At 38.6% G+C, this 20318-nt stretch overlaps 2 protein-coding genes across 5 annotated transcripts in view; one reads left to right on the forward strand and one right to left on the reverse strand.

Annotated features, from left to right (window-relative positions):
* Positions 1 to 8064, forward strand: part of BRCC3 (BRCA1/BRCA2-containing complex subunit 3) — a 51590-nt gene extending 43526 nt beyond the window's left edge. For all 4 annotated transcript variants that reach the window (XM_054471996.2, XM_054471997.2, XM_054471992.2 and 1 more), the window contains 4 exons: positions 1719 to 1850; positions 2391 to 2434; positions 4970 to 5139; positions 6220 to 8064. In XM_054471996.2, the coding sequence (XP_054327971.1) occupies positions 1719 to 1850; positions 2391 to 2434; positions 4970 to 5121 (328 nt within the window). In that variant the 3' untranslated portion in view covers positions 5122 to 5139; positions 6220 to 8064. The remainder of the gene's footprint in view (positions 1 to 1718; positions 1851 to 2390; positions 2435 to 4969; positions 5140 to 6219) is intronic.
* MTCP1 (mature T cell proliferation 1) overlaps positions 1 to 20318 on the reverse strand; it is an 82064-nt gene that overhangs the window by 49678 nt on the left and 12068 nt on the right. The window lies entirely within an intron of this gene.

Genomic DNA, 20318 nt, shown 5'->3' on the forward strand with positions numbered 1-20318 from the left:
AAAGGACAGATGCAGCATTTTTCTATTTATATAAGGTATCTAATGATCATAGATATACAAAGTAGAATGGTGGTCACCAGGGGCTGGGAGAAGGGAGAAAGGGGAGTTGTTTAATGGGTATAGAGTTTCAGTTCTGCAAGATGAGAATGTTTTGAAGATGTGTTTCATAACAATGTTAATATACTTACATTACTGAACTGTACACTTAAAATGGTTGATAGTAAATTTTATTTTTTTAACCACAATTTAAAAAAAAACCCAAATGGACATTGTAAAAGTGGAAAATACCTAAAATTAAGAAATCACCGGAGGGACTAGCAGCAGACTCAGGTATAGCAGAAGGGATCAGTGACAAAGACAGGTCGATAAAATATACTCTAAATGAAGCAAAGAGTTAAAAAAAAAAAAGAGAGAATGAAATAGCAGAATGGCATGTGACAGAACTGTGAGGCAGTGTGACCCATTTTAATTTACATGTAATTGGAGCACCAGAAGTAGACAAGGAATGCCTAAAGAGATAATGGCTAAGAATTCTCTAAAAACTGATTCATACCCATAGATTCATGAATCTCAGCCAATCACAAGCAATATGAATGCAAGCAAACTAAAATAGGCACAGTATAGCAGCTAAAGGAATAAAAGATATATTACAAATAGTGGAGAAATACAATGATAAGAATGATGGCTGACTTCTCATCAGAACCCTAGGAGGCTGGAAAATGATGGGGTGACATCTTTAATATGCATGAAGAAAAAAGCTATCAACCCCAGAATTTTATATTAAGACAAACCAGACATTTTTATGGAAAAAAGCAGGCAGAATTAATCTGGAGAATTTACTACAAGAAATATTAAAAGTTCTTCAGACTGAAAATATGATTTTAGATGGAAGCACACCCTGACTACTTGGGTGTGGGGAGGGGAGGGCTTGTAATGCCCCACCATTTGTGTTCCATCTAGGTTGTGGTATGGGGACTAGACATGTTCTGCTGGGATGGGGAAGCTAGATCTTAAGCTGCCTTACCACCATGTGCCAGTGGGGCCTCACAGTGCCAGGGGCCTTCAACCTGAATTCTCCACTGAACCTGCTGGTAGGTAGAGTTTAGGTGTATTTGGGGTGAGAAGTGGGTAGAGGTAGATTGGTTGGGCCTTAGTAACAAACATTTCTGTTTCTCCCACTCTAGCATGAACATGTGAATATTTGTGAATTTCTTACCTATTTCCCCCCAGGGGAGAAAATGGGAAGTGAGGGCCACTGGTAAACACTGAGTTAGAACAAGTGAGTAATCCCACCTACATAATGAATGTGATGGAGTCATTGAAGAGTCTGTAGTTCCTCTTCTCCAGACTTTTGTGATTAATTTGTTCAACCTCACTGGCAACTTCTTGACTGAAAACAGTATTAATTAGCTATTTCCCCTAACTGGGGAGCAGACGTAAGGACCTTCAGCTCTCAAGGCTTCTTTTAAATTTACAGAAGTGGCCTTAGATTCTCTATGGAACTAGGGAATACTGGCTCTGCAGACGGGCTTTTAGTTTGCTCTCCAGACGAACCCAGTTTGAACTCTAAACACTTTGAAGTTGCATCACTAAATGAATTACAGCAATGCTTAATCTTTAAAGTATGCCATATCCCAAACTTTCAATTAAAACTGTAGAGAACTTCTGATTATAACAACTCAGGGTTTAAAAACTGACCTGAACTGATTGCCTCACAGGTATGAGAGAATCGAAATCCCAATCCATATTGTACCTCATGTCACTATCGGGAAAGTGTGCCTTGAATCAGCAGTAGAGCTGCCCAAGATCCTGTGCCAGGAGGAGCAGGATGCATATAGGAGGATCCACAGGTAGAGACCCTCTTCACTCCTCTTCTCTACTTCTCAGGACCTAGTATCTCTTTTCTTCTTCTGTCCTTTTATCTTTAGCAGCTCAACTCTTGAGGCCCCTTTCTTTTTGCCTCTCTGGGAAGCTTTCTAGCAGTCTCCAATCATAATGTTTCTCATGTTGTATGATAATTTCTTCAACATTTGTTTTTCTCCTGCTACTTTGGATCTTTCAAGGGCAAGGACACTTTCTTTTTTGGTTGAGAAAAGAGGATAATCCACAACATCTTAATCCTGTTGCCAAGCACTAGGTCTTGCCCAATAAATTTGTACTAAGAGCTTTGGTGAGAGACAGCAATTTCAAAATTATCACTTTGAATCATCTTTGAATAAAATCACATCCCCCAAATCATCAAGAAGTTGATATTGGGGATTTAAATACTACATATTCATCTAATACAGTTGGCAACGGTGTGATGCAGTTTATGGTTGGTATAGTCCATGACCATTTTGCTTTCCCTTCAGTGCTGCTTTGCCACTAACCTAAACTATTTTATTCTTTAGCCTTACACATCTGGACTCAGTAACCAAGATCCATAATGGCTCAGGTAAGAATTTTTTCTTGAGTACTCAGCATTTTTTCTGAGTATTTCCCTGAAATACTCAGCTGACAGATGCGAATTTAGTTTAAGTGAGTGAAGTGATGGGTACAAGTTGTCCTCAGGCTTCCTTTCCCAAGGGTTTTCCTGATCCTGAGCCCAACATTTCTTTTGAACTCTGGGGATCCATGAATACTATAAATACAGTGGAACTGAACAGAGTCCAGAGATAGGCCTGTGTATATATAAGAATTTATATTTAGCAAAGATATTACTTTAAATAAATGAAAAAAGCATTAATTATTTACTAAATAGGATTGGGACAGTTCATTTCTTTCTTTGTTCATTCAGGAAACATTTGAGTGCTATTCTAGGCTGAACAAAAGAGACAGTCTTAACCTTCATGGAGTTAAGATTCTTTTATTTCCATTTGGGGGAAAATAGATTCCTACCTAATACCCTACACAAAAAATAAATTCCAGATATATTTAAACTTTACTATTGTGGTACAACCACTTTAGAAAAGAGGTTGGCAATTATACTTGCCAAATGTCATACCAGTTCCTTTCCTAGATATATACCTCAAAGAATTGAAAACAGCTGCTCAAACAAAAACCTGTACACAAATGTTTACAGCAGCATTATTCACAATAGCCAAAAGGTGGAAACAACACAAATGTGTATCAGTGGGTGAACGGATAAACTCTGATATATCCATATAATGGAGTACAACTCAACAATAAAAAGAACAAACTACTGAAACATGAACAAAAAGGATGCGTCTCAAGAACATTATGCCAGGTGAAGGGAGCATCACACAAAAGGCTACATACTCCATGGTTCCAAGTTCAAGAATAAGCAAAACTAATCTATGGTGTGGTAGCTGGCTGGGCCCAGGGGTGAAGGGGCATTTGATGCAAAGGCAACTGCGGAGGAGACTGTTTGAGGGTGGTGGAAATGGTATGTATCTTGACTAGCACTGGTTACATGGGATGTCTTAGTTCATTTTGTGTTGTTATGAAGGAATACCTGAGGCTGGGTAATTTATAAAGAAAAGAGGTTTATTTGGCTTTACAGTTTTGCAGACTGAACAAGAAGCATGGTGCTGACACCTGCATTTGGTGAGGGCTTCATGCTGCTTCCACTTGTGACAGAAGGCAAAGGGGAGCTTGTGTATGCAGACATCATGTGGCAACAGAGGAAACGAGAATGGGGGAGGGACCAGGCTCTTTTTAACAGCCAGTTCTTGTGGGAACTAACAGAGAAAGAACTCACCCCTGAGGGAGGGCATTAATCTATTAATGAAGGACCCACCCCCCATGACCCAAACACCTCACATGAGGCCCCACCTCCAACATTGGGGGTCAAATTTTAACATGAGGTTTGGAGGGCCAAATATCCAAATTATAACATGGGGTATACATTTGTCAAAACTCATAGAACTGTATACTTTAAATTGGTTCATTTTACTGTCTGTAAATTACACCCCCAAAAGCTCATTTTATAAGTTAAAAGAGGAAAATATAAGAATTTTTTTCAGATTCTAGGAAGGTGATAGCCTAAGTATAATGTGAAGCCCTGAACTCACAAAAGGAAAGATTGACTAAATAAAAATTAAAGACTTTTATGGGCCCCTACAAAAATAAAAATGTTAACTATTATCTTTAAAAGAAGTATAGATTAAGATAAGATTATCAGTTTTTCACCTTTTCAAAGATTAAATTGAGAGACAATTAGGTGAGGATGTGAGGGAAGTGAACAGTCTCACTGTTCCTGGAGATATAATTTGGTACAATCTGGAAAATACTGGATAATTAGTTTTAAAGTATACATGTACTTAGATCTAGCAATCTCACTTAACTGCAATCTTTAAAATAGCAAAAAACTGGACGGTAGTCATTTAAGTAACAGTCACATATTATGAGAGAGAAAAAGATACTTACATTAGATGGAATTTGTTTTAAAAGAGTACCTTAGAATCTTTGTCTCACCATGAAGCTGAACATTCACAGTAAAGCATAAAAGATGGTAACTCCCTTACTCTTCATCCCTCTGTTCTGTATTCAATTAATGTATATTTCTGCAATGTACATCACAGTTTATATACCTACAGGGCGCTCTGGAAACGTAAGTTGCAGAAGGCAGATTTCTGGCCCATTAGGAGGTTATGCTGGTCCATTAGGAGGTTATGGTGGTTTACAGCAAGGGAAGGTCTGAAAGGCTGGGGAAAGGAACCCTTTCGTGGCTCTTAGCCTTTTTGCCTAAGGGAGTAAAGACCTGGCCCCCTTTCTGCCAGGCTTCCCTCTGGCTTATGGATTCAAGATGGCCTCAGAATGGGTATTTTCTATGCTCAGCTCTTCTGTTTTTCCCCTGGCTAGGCACAGAAAATAGTTTACCAGTCCTACTTATTACACTTTTTCTACTTCCTTCTCCAACCCCTTCTTTCTGTGCTCATAGTTGGGGGTCTGTTGGTGATAGAGTGGAAACATGCTAGTGGATGGTGCTTTTCCACAATTATTCTCATCTTTATTTTTCCTATTGAAGTGTTTACCAAGAATCTGTGCAGTCAGATGTCGGCAGTCAGCGGGCCTCTCCTACAGTGGTTGGAGGACAGACTGGAGCAAAACCAACAGCATTTGCAGGAATTGCAACAAGAAAAGGAAGAGCTTATGCAAGAACTTTCTTCTCTAGAATAAAGCAGGAGACAAAATGGGGTAAAAAACTTCTTTTTCAATTTGTGTACTAAACACAGTCTGAAAATGCACACAGCTCACATGCAGGCAGACAATAGAGTAGTTATTTTTCACATGCAATCAGCATAGGATGTCTTCCTGACAGTTTAATTAGAATTCACTCAACCCTCCTACCTATAACTGACCAATAAGGAGCTTATGCAAGATGATTTAAGTAGAATATGAAAGTTATTTTTAAAAAGGCTATGGGTGGTACAATGGCAAGGAATATCTTAGAATAAAATGTCTGGAGAGTATATTTTAAACATTTATATTTCCCTTTCTTTTAACTTGGAAGTCTTTATTTTCATTTTCAAATACATTCACTCACTAGAATATTTTATGTTTCAGTTTTGTAGGTATGATGCTTATGTTGGACAAGCAAATAATAAATCTAGTGTGAGTGGAAGGAAGCACCCCACCTCTATGCCCTCATTGAGAGGGCAGTGTCTTCCTTCTTGACTTCTAAAATATATATTCTGAGATACCTATCAAACGTTGAATCTCTGAGGGTGCCCTTTTTAGCCAAACATGAGTTCTAGAATATTTGACTCTGAAGTAAATTCCTATTGAGCAGATCCTATCTGCCTAGGAGTTTCCATTATAGTAAAATGTGTTTCTCCAGAAACATTTAGGATTTAGGATGTAATAAAAATCATGCTTTAAAAAGTTTGGTTGCATTACTCTTATCATGTAAAAGCACAAATGATAAATGTGTCTGCAGAAAAGACATACTTTTCTGTGTGCTTGTTGCATACTGGAAACAAAGTATGCTTGTTGGATACTAGAAGTTAAGTGATAAAGGCTGTTTTTGGTTTTTGTTTCTCCTTCTCATTTTTCACATTTCAAAGTGTTGTCCAGAACCACCTGCATCAGAATCACTTGAAGGTCATACTCTATCTCTGGGGATAAAACCCAGAAATCTGCATGAACTACTCAGCTGATTCTGGGGCATACTAACATTTGAAAACCACTAGCCTTGAGCATATGGAATGTATATACTATATTGTCCCTAATTTCCCACAGCCACTGTTCTTCTCTATTCTTTTTCTTTCCCTATAGGAAATATGAAAATATCCAGTGTAAAGTTACTTAAGCTAAATCAATTTTGAAGAAGAAAAACTTGGAGGACTCACATTACCTGACTTCAAGACTTACTATAAAGCTATAGTAATCAAGATAGATGGTATTGGCAGAGGAATAGAAACATAGATTAATGGAACAGGTGAGAGAACCCAGAAATAAACCCATATAAATATGCTCAACTGATTTTGAAAAAGTGCAAAAGCAATTCAATGGAGGAAGAATAGCCTTTCTGACAAATTATGCTGGAGCAATTAGACACCCATAGCGAGGAGAAAAAAGAACCTCTACTTAAACCTCACATCTTATATAAAATTTAACTCAAAATGTGTAACGGACTTAAATGTGATACATAAAACTATATAACTTTGAAAAAAGCCACAGGAGAAAAATCTTCAGGATCTTGGGCTAGGTGACAAGTTCTTGGACTTTGCCCCAAAAGCACATCCATAAAAGACAAAAACTGATATACTGGACTTCTTCAAAATTTAAAAACTTGTAATTTAAGAAGAGGAAAAGATAAGCTACAGATTGAGATGAATTTGCAAACCATATATCTAATCAATTTGGAATATATAAAGTGTGCTAAAAACTCAACTGAAGTCAGGCATGGTAGCTCATGCTTGTAATCTCACCACTTTGGGAGGCCAAGATGGGAGGAGTGCTTGAGGTTAGGGGTTCCAGACCAGCCTGAGCAACATAGTGAGACTCTTGTCTCTACAAAAAATTTTTTTTAAAAATTAGCTGGGCACCATGACACACACCAGAAGTCCCAGCTACTAGGGAGGCAGGAGGATCACTTGAGCCCAGGAGTTTGAGGCTGCAGTGAGCTCTGATCACACCACCACACTCCAACCTGTGTAACAGAGTGAGGCCTCGTCTCAAAAAAAAGGCCACAAAAACTCAACAATAAAAACAGTCCAATTAGAAAATGGGCAAAAGACATGAATAGATGTTTCGCTGAAGAGGATCTATAGATGGCAAGTAAGCATATGAAAAGCTGTTAAACTCCATAAGTCATCAGGGAATGCAAATTGAAACCATAGCGAGGCTATGACTTACTTATCTCAATGGCTAAAGAAAAAATAGTGAAAATACCAAATATTGATGAGGATACAAACTGGATATTTTATACATTGCTGACAGGAATGTAAAATGGTACAGCCACTCTGGAAAAGAATTTATGAATTTCTTATCAAGTTAAACATAATTTTTTAATCAACTTAAACATAAGACCCAGCAGTTGTGCTCCTGGACATTCATTCCAGAGAAATGAAAACCTATATTGTACTTGTACTCAAATATTCATAGGAGCTTTATTTGTAATAGCCCCAAACTGGAAACAACCCAGATGTCCTACAACAGGTACATGGTTAAACAAACCATCCATAACTTGGAATACTACTCTGGAATGAAAAGGAACTAACTGTTGATACAAGAACTTGGTTGTACCTCAGGTGTATTATGGTGAACAAAAAAAGCCAGTCTCAAATGGTCACATACTGTATGATCGCATTTATATAACATTCTTGAGGTGACAAAATTATTGAAATGAAGAACAGATTAATGGTTGCCAGGGATAGGGACTGGAGGGGGTGTGGGGTATGTATGACTATAAAGGGATGACGCAAGGAGTTCCTTTGTGCTGATGGAACAGTTTTATATGATTATGATGATTATGATGTTGATTATAACATTTGATTATGAGGTTAAGCACATGAATCTTTACCTGTGCTGAAGTTGTATGGACCTACATACACACAAATGAATGCATGTAAAATATGGTGATACTGAATAAAGTCTGTAGTCTAGATAGCAGTATAATATCATTGTCAATGTCTTGGATATGAAGTTGTGCTATAGTTACAAAACCGTACCACTGGAGGAAACTGGGTAATGGATACATGGGACTCTGTACTATTTTTGCAACTTCCTATAAGTATATAATTATTGCAAAATGAAAAGTTGTAAGTTTTAAGTAAGGAACTGGGACGTATGGTACCTATTTTATGAAATAAGAAAAGGGTGCTAGAAAATTTGAGGGGAATAAAACGATTGGAATATTTTTACAGGCCAACCTTTAGCACAAGTCCTTTTCCCTTTCTGGGTTTCATTTTCTTTAGGTATAGAATGAGATTAGAGTAGTTGACCACCAAGGTTTCTTTTAGCTCAGTGTCCAGTCTTTAAAAGTGTTGAGCATCACAAGAAACAGTGGTGTGAACAGGATGTATCGTTATTTTCCCAGCTGCACCAATCTGGCTTACCTTTACACAACCCTGTATCCCTTTATGAACACTAGATTCTCTATTTTCAATCACATCCAAGACTCTCATGGTAACTGTATATACTTGTTCTTTCTGTTTTCTTATCTCCTATAATTTCAACTCATTGCCTTGTGACCTCTGCCCACAGCGCTTCATTGAAACTACTCCTGCCAAAGTCACCAATGATCTCCACACAGTGAAAGTCAATAGTTGCTTTTCCCGTCCTTAATGAACCTCTCAGTATTGACACAGTTGGTCACTCCTCCTTGAAATCTACTTCCTTGGCTTCTCTTATTTTCTTCTCTGGCTATCCTTCCTGCTATTCTTTTCTTTAGCTGTTCCTTCTCAAATTCATTCATAGACTTCTCTATCTTTGCTTACCTATATGCAGTTGACACACAGATCTGTATCTGTCCACGCCTCTATCTGAACTCCAGACCTACATTTCTACCTCTCTACTGGACATTTCACTTGGCTGTGTTTTTAAATTTTTAAATATTTTTTTTGAGACAGGGTCTCACTCTGTTGCCCAGGCTAGAGTGGAGTGGCATGATCATGGCTCAATGAAGCCTTGACCTCCTGACCTCAGCCTCCCAAGTAGCTGGGACTACAGGCACGCACCACCATGCCTGGCTCATTTTTTTGTTAAAATTTGAAATTCTTTTTCTAACCTAGTAATCTGAGTAATTTGTAGGATAAGCATGTTGGGGGAGGGGCAGGTACATGGAGGTGTCAAAGTGCCTGATGGTTGAGGAAGCAGGCTGGGATTACTGCGTGGAAGTGTCAGAGTTTCCAGCTTTGTGGCTCCATGGTCGGGTGGGAGAGATCCAGTGGAAGCCATGTTGTGCCAGTGCCCTCAGGGTGAGGAGGCAGCCAGCAATGTGTTACATTAAGCAAATAACTAAGTTGATTGAGCGAAGAAGTAAATCTGTTGAGGAAAATGGGAGCTAGGTTTCTCAATGTCAGAAATTATTTGAAAACATGGAAAGGCCAGGCGCAGTGGCTCACGCCTATAATCCCAGCACTTTGGGAGGCCGAGATGGGTGGATCACGAGGTCAGGAGATTGAGACCATCCTGGCCAACACGCTGAAACCCCGTCTCTACTAAAAATACAAAAAAAAAAAAAAAAAGTTAGCTGGGCATGGTGGCAGGCACCTGTAGTCCCAGCTACTTGAGAGGCTGAGGCAGGAGAATGGCATGAACCTGGGAGGCAGAGCTTGCAGTGAGCGAAGATCGTGCCACTGCACTCCAGCCTGGGCCACAGAGCAAGACTCTGTCTAAAAAAAAAAAAAAAAAAAAAGCATGGAAAGGAGGAAGGGTAAAATGAATCTCATGGTATTGGATTAAAATTGGAAGAGTTCATTAATATGAACTCTTGTTCAAAGGAAATATATATATATATATACACACACACATATATATACACACACACAGAAACCCTATATATATATATATATATATATCAGAGCTGAGAAAGGTATATGTATATGTACATATCTTTCTCAGCTCCGTCCACCAAGAGGGACTAGAAGTGACACCCAGTGGCTATGAGCACATCTAGCACCAAGATGCTGATTTTCAAATCCTCCACTAAAAATGGAATTGAATTGAGAGTCCGGAAATAAGCCCACACATCTACAGTCAACTGATTTTCAACAAGGATGCCAAGACTATGGGAGAGAATAGTCTTCAACAACTGGTGAATGGACAACTGGATATCCACGTGCAAAACAATGAAGTTGGACTGAGACCCCACACGATAAATGAATATTAACTCAAAACGTATTGAAGACTTAAATTCAAGAGCTTAAACAATAAAAACTTTATAAGAAAACAGTAGTAAATCTTTACGATCTTGGTTTTTGCAATGGATTCTTAGATATGACACCAAAGTACAAGCAACAAATAAAAAATAGATAAATTGGAATTTATGAAAGTTAGAAAATTTTGTGCATCCAAAGACATGATCAAAAAGTGAAAACTCACAACAATGGCAGAAAATATTTGCAAATCCTATGTATAAGAGTCTAGTATGCAAAATATATAAAGAACTCTGAAAACAACAAAAACCAAACAGCACAATTCAAAAATGGGCAAAGGACCTAAATAGAAATTTTCCAAAGAAGACCTACAAATTGCGAAGAAGCGCATGAAAAGATGCTTGACATTACTAGTCACCAGAGAAATAAAAATCATGAGATATGACTTTATACTAACCAGAATAAAAATGTAAGAGAATAACAAGTGTTGGTGAGGGTGTGGAGAAATTGGAACTCTTGTACACTACAGGTAGGAATATAAAATGGTGTAGTCAATTTGGAAAACTGGCTGATGGCTCCTCCAAAAGTTAAACACAGAATTACCATAAGACCTAGCAATTGCATTTCTAGGTGTATATCCCACAGAACTGAAGACAGAAATTTAAACAAAAACTAGACAACCCAAATGTCTATCAACCAGTGAATGGGTAAACAAAATGCAGTCTGTTCTTTAATGGAATATTATTTGGCCATAAAAAGGAATAAGGGGTAGGAGGGAGCAGAGATAGAGGGTTGATGGCTAAGAGGGATGAGGTTTCTTTTTGAGGTGATGAAAATATTCTAAGTTGACTGCAGTGATGGTTGTACAGCTCTATGACTATACTAAAAGTCATTAAATTGTTCACTTTAAATGGGTGAATTGTGTTGTATATAAATTATGTCTCCATAAAACTGTTTATTTTTTTAAAAGACACACAAAAGAAGAAACTTTCCTGCAGCTCCAGCTGACCTTGCAGGCTGGCCTCTTCTGCTCTGACCTGTGCTCCCTAAGCTCCCTGCGAAGGAGATAAAATGGGCTCCTGGTCTGCAACAGCTATTGGTTATTGTAATGTCTGCTTTTGTTTAAAAAAGAAAAAAGACCCAACTCCTTATACAGTTTGAATTGTATATATTTGGGGATCTCTGAGTTTCCTGTATCTGGATGTCTAAATCTCTTACTAGACTTAGGAAGTTTTCAGCAAGATGACTGGATGATCATGTTTCAGCCTCTGTGAGACAAACATTACAGCAGCAGATGGCACAAGACCCAGGAGCCTGAGGATGAACATCACTGGAATCCACACACTCATCAGATCTGTGCTTCCCAGGCAGCAGGCACCAGTTCCCCCTTTGCCTTCCACCATGATTGTAAGCTTCCTGAGGGCTTCATCAGATGCAGATGCTGATGCCATGTTTCCTGTGTAGCCTGCAGAACTGTGAGCCATTTAAACCTCTTTATAAATTACGCACCCTCAGTTATTCCTTTATAGCAGTGCAAAAATGGGCTAATACACAATTTAGGAGCAAGGTGTAGGTAAGACAAGGAAAGGACTGGAGACGGGTGAAGTGACTGCTGTAAGGATTGGTAACATCAATCACATGGCTGTGAAAAGAGGGCAACAGTCCTGACTGGTGGAGAGAGCACACTTTAAACTCTGTGAAGGCAGAGGAGGGGCCGCTAACATCTCAGCTACTTGTCTGCAGAGCCTCTGGACAATTTAGCCCAGACTGCCACCACCACTTTCAACTTAATGGCTGGCCAACAAATCTTAATCTAAGTACTCTCAGAAACTTCCCAGGAACTGCTGACTCAAGTAGTTAACAGCCTCCATTCAAAACGATAGAATGAGAGTAACTTTCTGGAAACTAACAAAACTCTTTTGTACAAGAGCTTAATAGAATTGGACCCTGATCCCAACTCAACACAATGGCACTGCTGAGGTCACTACAACTTACGTGAATAAGAAGCTACCTATACTAGCTTGCCACACACAAACTGGTCTATTATCTCTAATGTACATGATAATGGGACAATAACACATTACCCAGGACTTCCTGCTGGTCAGTCAAGGCAGGATATGTGCAACTGTTAGCATCCCTTACTGCACCTGGGTTAATGAAATATTTAACTGGCCTGGCTCCAGTTGGGTAGCCTAGCTGCAGTGTATCCTCCAAGTGGGCCTAATTAGAGACTCATTCTTGTATATGTTGCCCAAAACAATCAGAATGTATTTGGTTAAGGCCCCTATAAGCACAATTAATTAGAGTACATTTGATGGGGTGGCCTATGCTCCTGAGAATTCTTAGCTAGCTATTTGAAAAGTGAGGGATGGAGCTGTAGAGAGTGGATCTGCCATGGTGCCCTTGTGACCTGGCATGCATATATCTATGCAAGCTAGGCTTGAATTGCAACTTATCTGAGTCTTGGCAGGATGTATCATGATCCTCCCAGAACACAAGAGGATGGGAGGGTGGTGAGGTGCTGTTTCAAGGCTATCTCTAACCTCCTAATCTCTCCTGGGAGGCTGTCACTGAGACAAACAGTTTCTCATCCGAGTACTGTTGAGGTCTGAGGCTATCTGCTCTGCCCCACTCAGGGTATAGCTACAGAATATAAAACTGCTAGCTGCAGTCTAAAAGGGGCTCCTCAGCAAGGGAGTGTCCCATAACTGGTGCAGCAAACATGCAGGCATGGGGAGCTGGCACTTTTGCCCCATCTTCCTCTTGCTGTCTATGTAGGTAATAAACTGAATCTTAAAAGGACATGTCATTACTTTAGAAGCCAAATCAATCACTCTTGGGCTTGGCCTTTTTTTGACAATGTGGTAGTTATGTACAAGAGTGTCTTTGTTTTTGAGAATTGTACACTGGAGTGTTTAGGAGTGATGGAACATGTCTGCAACTTGGTCTCAAATGGTTAAGAAAAAGCCATATAATGGTGGTACACACATGCACGCATGCACGCTGCAGAAATATGAAGTGTTATCAATTGAACAATCTGGATGAAGTGAACATGGGAGTTCTTTGTACTATTCCTCCAACTTTTTGGTAAGTTTATAACAAGTTACTTTTTAAAATCTACATATAATGTACAATATCTGAAAGGCTACATGAGAAAATGGTAATTAGCTCATTACCTCTGATGACTGAGCTTAAGGCCGGGAGGAGTCTTATTTTTCACTTTGAACTCTTCTGTAAATTGTTTTTTGAATTTCTACAATGAGTATGTATTACTTTCTTAATACAAAATTAAAATGTCCAATTTTTAAAATCACAAAAGTAATATAATAAAGGAAACTTGAAAAATGTGAAGAGAAACCTATAATTTCCTCAAAATAACTATCATTTTTGGTAGTCCTTTTGGTTTTCTCTTTCTTATTTCTGTTATTCATTTCTAGTATTAATGCATCTTATAGTTTTGCATGTGGATTTCTTCATTTAACATAATTCTAAAAATTTAATATGTTGTATAGGTTTCATAATTTATAATTTTAGATAGTAGCTTACTCTCCTATCTGGTGGCAGTAGCATGATTTAATGATTCACTAAACAACAACTACAGCAAACCCTGGGGAGAGGGACATCTGATTTCCATAGCCACCACATTATAACATCAAAATGTCCAGTTTTAAACAAAAAATTATGAGGCATGCAAGGAAACAAAGTACGGCCCACTGACAGGAAAAAAAAAGTTTATAAAAACTGTCCCAGACAAAGCCCAGGTCTTGGACTTACTAGACAATTTAAATCAACAGTTGTAAATATGCTCAAAGAACAAAAGGAAACCCTGAATAAAGAATTAAATCAGGAAAATGATATCTCGCCAAAAAGAGATAACAAAGATAAAATTTTTAAAAGGAACAAAATAGAAATTCAGTAGCTAAAAACTATAATAACCGAAGTGAATAATTCATGAGAGAGACTTAACAGCAGATTTGAGCAGGCAAAAGAAAGAATCAGTAAACTTGAAGATAGGTCAATTATCAGAGACCCAAATATCAAAAAGAAAAAAGAATGAAGAAAAACAAACATCCTCAGAGACCTGTGGGTCACCATCAAGCATAACAATGCACCCACAATGGGAGTTCCAGCTAAAGAAAGAAGGAGCATAAAGAAGTAATGGCCAAAAACTCCCCAGATTTGATGAAAGCTATGAATCTACATATTCAAGAAACTCTAAGTATTTTGAGTGGGATAAACAAACCCACACCTAGACACTTCATAGTCAAAATGTCTAAAACCAATGACAGAATCTTGGAAGCAGCAAGAGAAATGACTTCTCACATACAATTGAACGTCAATAATATTGACAGCCAAATTGTTGTCAGAAATCATAGAAGCCAGAAGGCAATGGGATGACATATTCAAAGTGCTGAAAGAAAAAGTGTCAATGAAGAACTATATGTCCAGCAAAATTATCCTACAAAAATGAAGTAAAATAATGACATCCCCTTACCAGTGGATCTGTTGGATTGAATTAAAAAAAAAGAAAAAATAATGACATTCCCAGAAAGAAAAACAAGAGACTGCCATTGCAGACCTATCTTAGAAGAAATACTAGAGAGAGTTATTCAGGCTGAAATGAAAGGACAGTAGACTGTAACTCAGATTCACATAAAGAAATAAATATCATTGGTAAAGGTAACTACATAGATAAATATAAGAGATGGTAGGTTGTATTTTTGTGACGCTTTTTTCTTCTACTTAATTTAGAAGACAGCTGCATAAAGCAATAATTCTAGGATGTGTTGATGGGCATATAATGTAAAAAATATATAATATGTATGACAATAATAGCCCAAAAGACAGGAGAAGAGAATAGAGCCATGTTGGAGCAAATTTTTTTAATGTGGTTGAAATTAAATTGGCATTCATTAAAACCAGATGATTTTAAGTTAAGATGTTAATTGTAATCACCAGGGCAACCACTAAGGAAATAATTCAAAAATATAGTAAAGAAATGAGAATTAAGATGGTATACTAGAAAATATGTAACACAAAAGAAGGCAGTAATGGAGAAATAGAAGATCAAAAGACACAGGCATATAGAAAACAAAGAGCAAAATGACAGGCATAAATCATCGCTTATCAGTAATTAGATATAAATGAATGAGTGAGATTATTAGAATACACAAAAAAATCCTATTATATGCTGTTCGCAGGATACAGACTTTAAATTCACAGATACAAATAAAGTTAAGATGATGGGAAAAGATATATCATGCAAACAGCAACCATAACAGCTGGAACAGCTAAACTAATATCAGACAAAATAGATTTTTAAAAATGTTAGAGACAAATAGGGGCATTTTATAAAGTAACAATGGTCATTCCACCAGGAAGATGATATAAGCATATAGGCACATAACAACAGAGCCCAAGATACATGAAGCAAAACCTGACAGCATCAAAGCAGAAATAGAAAATTCAACAATGACTGTTGGAGACTTCAATACACCACTTTCAGTAGTGGATAGAACAACTAGGTAGATGATAAACAAGGACATGGAAGAACTGAATAACATTATCAACCAAGAAGACCTAACAGACAACTTATAAGACACTTAATCCAACAATAGCAGCAGAATACACATACTCCTCAACTAAACATGAAGAATTATCTAAGTTAGATCATATGTTAGGCCACAAAACAAGTTTCAATAAATTTAAAGGACTGAAATGATACAATGTATGTTCTCTCTCCACAATGGAATAAAATTAGAAATCAATAACAGAAGGAAATTTGGGGAATTCACCAAGTTATGGAAATTAAACAATAAATTCCTAAATACCCATTGGGTCAAAGAAGAAATCATAAGGGAAAATAGAAAATACTTTGAGATAAACGAAAATAAAAACGTAACAAACCAAAACTTATGAAAGCAGTGCTCAGGGGGAAATTTATATCTATAAATGCCTACAGTAAAAAAGAGATAGGATTTCAAATTAATAACCCAACTTCTCAGCTTAAGGAACTGAAAAAAAGCAAATTAAACCCAAAGCTAGCAGAGGGAAGGATATAATAAAGGTTAGGGTGGTGACAAATGACAGGGAACAGGAAAACAATAGAGAAAAATCAATAAAACCAAAAGTTGATTTGCTGAAAAGATCAACAAAACTGACAATTCTATAGCTAGACTGACTGTGAATAAAAGATTCAAATTTCTAAAATTGGGAATGAAATAGGAGACAATACTACAAACCTTACAAAAAGAAAACGGGAATTATATCCAAAGGGGCAAAGCAAGATGGCAGAATAGAAGCCCATGCCGTTCATCCTCCCTCCCCCCACAGAAACACGAAATTTTAACAATTATCTGCACACACAAAAGCATCGTCACAAGAACCAAAAATCAGGTAAGCAATCACAGTACCTGGTTTTAACTTAATATTTCTGAGAGTCATTGAAGAGGATAGGAGAGACAGTCTTGACTCACAGACAGCACCCCTCCTCCATCCCCTGGTAGCCACCATTCCTTTGCAGGTAGGGAGCATATGGACCAGACCTAACCAGAGGGGAATTGCCCTTCCCAGTGGTCAGACCTTAAGTTTTTGCAGGCCTCGCCACCATGGGCCAAAGTGCTCTGGGGTTCTAGGTAAATTTGGAAGGCAGTCTAGGACACAAGGACTGCAATTCCCAGGTGAGTCCTAGTGCTGAGCTGTGGACTAGGGTGGCACATGACCTAGTGAGACACATACCTAACGGAGTGCTTGCAGTACCCCTCCCTCAACACCAAGCAGTGCAGCTAGCATCAAGGAAATGTTTAAGGAGAGAAGAGTAAAGAGGACTTTATCTTGCATCTTGGATACCAGCTCAGCCACAGTAGGATAGAGCACTGGGTAGTCATGAGGCCCCCATTCCAGGCCCTAGCTCATGGACAACATTTCTAGACACACCCTGGGCTAAGAAGGAACCCACTGTCTTGAAGGGAAGGATCCAGTTTTGGCAGGATTCATCACCTGCTGACTAAAGAGCCCTTGAGCCCAGCAGCAGTACCTAGGGAATATACTGTGGGCCTTGGGCTCTGAGATGTGCTGTCTTCAAGTAAGACTCAGCACATTCCCAGCTGTGGTGGCTACAATGAGAGACTCCTGTTTGAGAAAAGCAGAGGAAAAAGTAAAGGGGACTTTGTCTTGCTCCTTAGGTACCAGCTCAGCTACAATGTGGTAGAACAATGAGGAGGCTCTTGGACAGCATTTCTGGACCTGCTCTGGGCCAGAGGGGAGCCCCCTGCCCTGAAGGGTGAGTCCCAGACCTGGCAGTATTCACCACAAGCTGAATGAAGAGCCCTGGGGCTTTAAGGTGAATGTTGGAAGTGGCCTGGAAGAGCCCCCCAAGGGACAGTGTTGATCGTGGCCACAGGGAGAGGCACCTCTGCCTGTGGAAGGGGGAGGGAAGAGTGGGAAGTACTTCGTCTTGTGGTTTGAGTGCCAGCTAAACCACAGTAGAACAGAGCATCAGGTAAAGTTCTAAGATTTTTTATTCTAATCCCTGGGTTATTACCCTGATACCAAAACCAGACAAAGATACATTAAGAAAACTATAGGCCAGTATCTCTGATGAATATTGATGCAAAAATCCTCAATAAAATACTAACAAACTGAATTCAACAATTCAGTTTATATTACAATAAATTAGATAACATAGATGAAGTAGACAAATTTTTAGAAAAAAACCACCAAAACTGACCTACCAATAAACAAAAAATCTGAATAAACTTATGAGAAGTAAAGAGATTGAGTTACTGGTTTTAAAACTTTCCACCAGTAAAAGCCCAGGACCAGATGGCTTCACTGGTGAATTCTACCAAACATTTGAATTCATATACCAGTTCAGAATTAACACCAGTTCTTTACAAGCTCTTCAAAAACAGAAGAGGAAATACTTCTCAACTCATTCTATGAGAACAATACTACCCTGATACCAAAACCAGACAAAGACATCATATGGAAAGAAAACTAGACACCAATATTCTTTATGAATATAGATGTAAAATTCCTCAACAAAATCCTAGGAAACCTAATCCAGCAACATATAAAAAGAATGAGGCCCCATTACCATGTGAAAATTTTCCTAAGAGTGCAAGGACAGTTCAACATACAAGAATCAATTGATATAATACACCAGATTAAATGAATAAAGGACTAAAACTACATGATCATCTCAACAGGTGCAGGATAAGCATTTGACATAAGCCAACACATTTTCATGAGAAAAAGACTCAACAAACTACAAAGAGGAAGGAACTTCCCCAACCTGATAAAGGCCATATATGAATAACCCACAGCTAATATCATACTTAATGGTGAAAGACTTAATTATTTCTGCATAAGATCAGAATCAAGACAAGGATGTTCTTTCCTGCCACTTTAATATTGTACTAGAGATTCTAGCCAGGGCAGTAAAACTATCTATTTGCAAATGGCTTGATATTATATAGGGAGAACCCTAAAGAATGCATGCACACACACAAAAAAACCTATTAGAGCTAATAAATGAGCTCTTCAAAGCTGCAGAGTTTGGGCAGGGTTGCTAGCTGCTCTGGTACTGGAACCCCAATTTAGCTGGGGGTTGTCAAAACAAATGGGTACGGGGTTTCTTTTGAAAGTGGTGGAAAGGTTATAAATTGATCTTGGTGATAGTTGCACAACTCTATGAATATACTAAAAACTACTGAATTTTACACGAAATGAGGGAAAAGTTGTAGTGTGGTGGGTCCCCCACCATGTTACTTAAGAGTGTATGTCCACGGCTTGAAACTTCAAGGCTTGGCAGTGAGCCAAGGCCATGGTGCCCAGCCAAGGAGCAGGTGTCCTTGAGAACCCAAACATCCTGGAATGTATCTGGGAACCTACTACAGCAAACAGTCTCATTGCACACAGTAGGCAAAGAGCCAGGAAATTAGCTTAAAAGTAGCTTAGAGATGGGAGGCAGGGCAGATCTCTGGAGTTGTCCTGCTGCTGCCCAGGAGTGCCCTGTATGTAAGTCCTAATAAACTGCTAAGATGGACTTCTTTGGTACCTTGGCTCATTCCCAGTTTGGGGGGCCCAGTTTGAGGGAATGTTACAGTGCCAGGCTTTTCTCATAACGAAGATATATGTGAATTAAATATCAATAAAGCCATTTAAGAAAATATGCCTTAGAAAGATGTGATTTAAAAGTAATGTGTGTGCCTATCTAAACAAACTTCAACATTCCTTAAAGGAATACATGAACATACAACACTCAACAAAGCAAAATTAACAGTATCTGGCATCCAATCAGCAATTACTAGGTATAGGAAGAAGCAGAAAAATGTGACTCATACACAAGACAAAAATAAGTCAATAGGAACAGGCCAAGAAATGCCCAAGATGATGGAATTAGCAAACATTTAAAAATAACCAGTATAACTATTATAATATCCACAAGGGTTTAAAGGAGAATGTTCATTCTTTTAAAATCTTTCATTACTCCCATTATGTTGAATAATATAAAAAGAACCAAATGGAACTTCTAGAGATGAAAAATGCAATATTAGAAACGCAACAGGTTCTAGATGGGATTAACAGCAAATCAGACTCTGCAGAAGAAAAGATCAGTGAATTTGAAGGGATAACAAAAGAAAATCTCCAAACTGAAGCATAGGGTAGGAGGAAGGCTCTTAAAAAATGGAAATGAACAGAGCTTTGGTGAACTGTGATACGATCATCAAGAAGTGGCCAGACGTGGTGGCTCACGCCTGTAGTGCCAGCACTTTGGGAGGCCCAGGCAGGCAGAGCACTTGAGCTTAGGAGTTTGAGACCAGCCTGGGCAACATGGCAAAACCCCCCATCTCTACAAAACATACAAAAATTAGCTGGGTGTGGTGGCACATGGCTGTAGTCCCAGCTACTCAGGAGGCTGAGGTGGGAGGATGGCTTGAGCCCAGGAGGCAGAGGTTGCAGTGAACCGAGATTGCACCATTGCACTCCAGCCTGGCTGGGCAACAGAGCAGAACCCTCTCTCACTAACAAAACAACAACAACAAAATC

This window comes from Pongo pygmaeus, chromosome X, assembly GCF_028885625.2.
Source record: "Pongo pygmaeus isolate AG05252 chromosome X, NHGRI_mPonPyg2-v2.0_pri, whole genome shotgun sequence".
In the NCBI taxonomy this organism is placed as follows: Eukaryota; Metazoa; Chordata; class Mammalia; order Primates; family Hominidae; genus Pongo; species Pongo pygmaeus.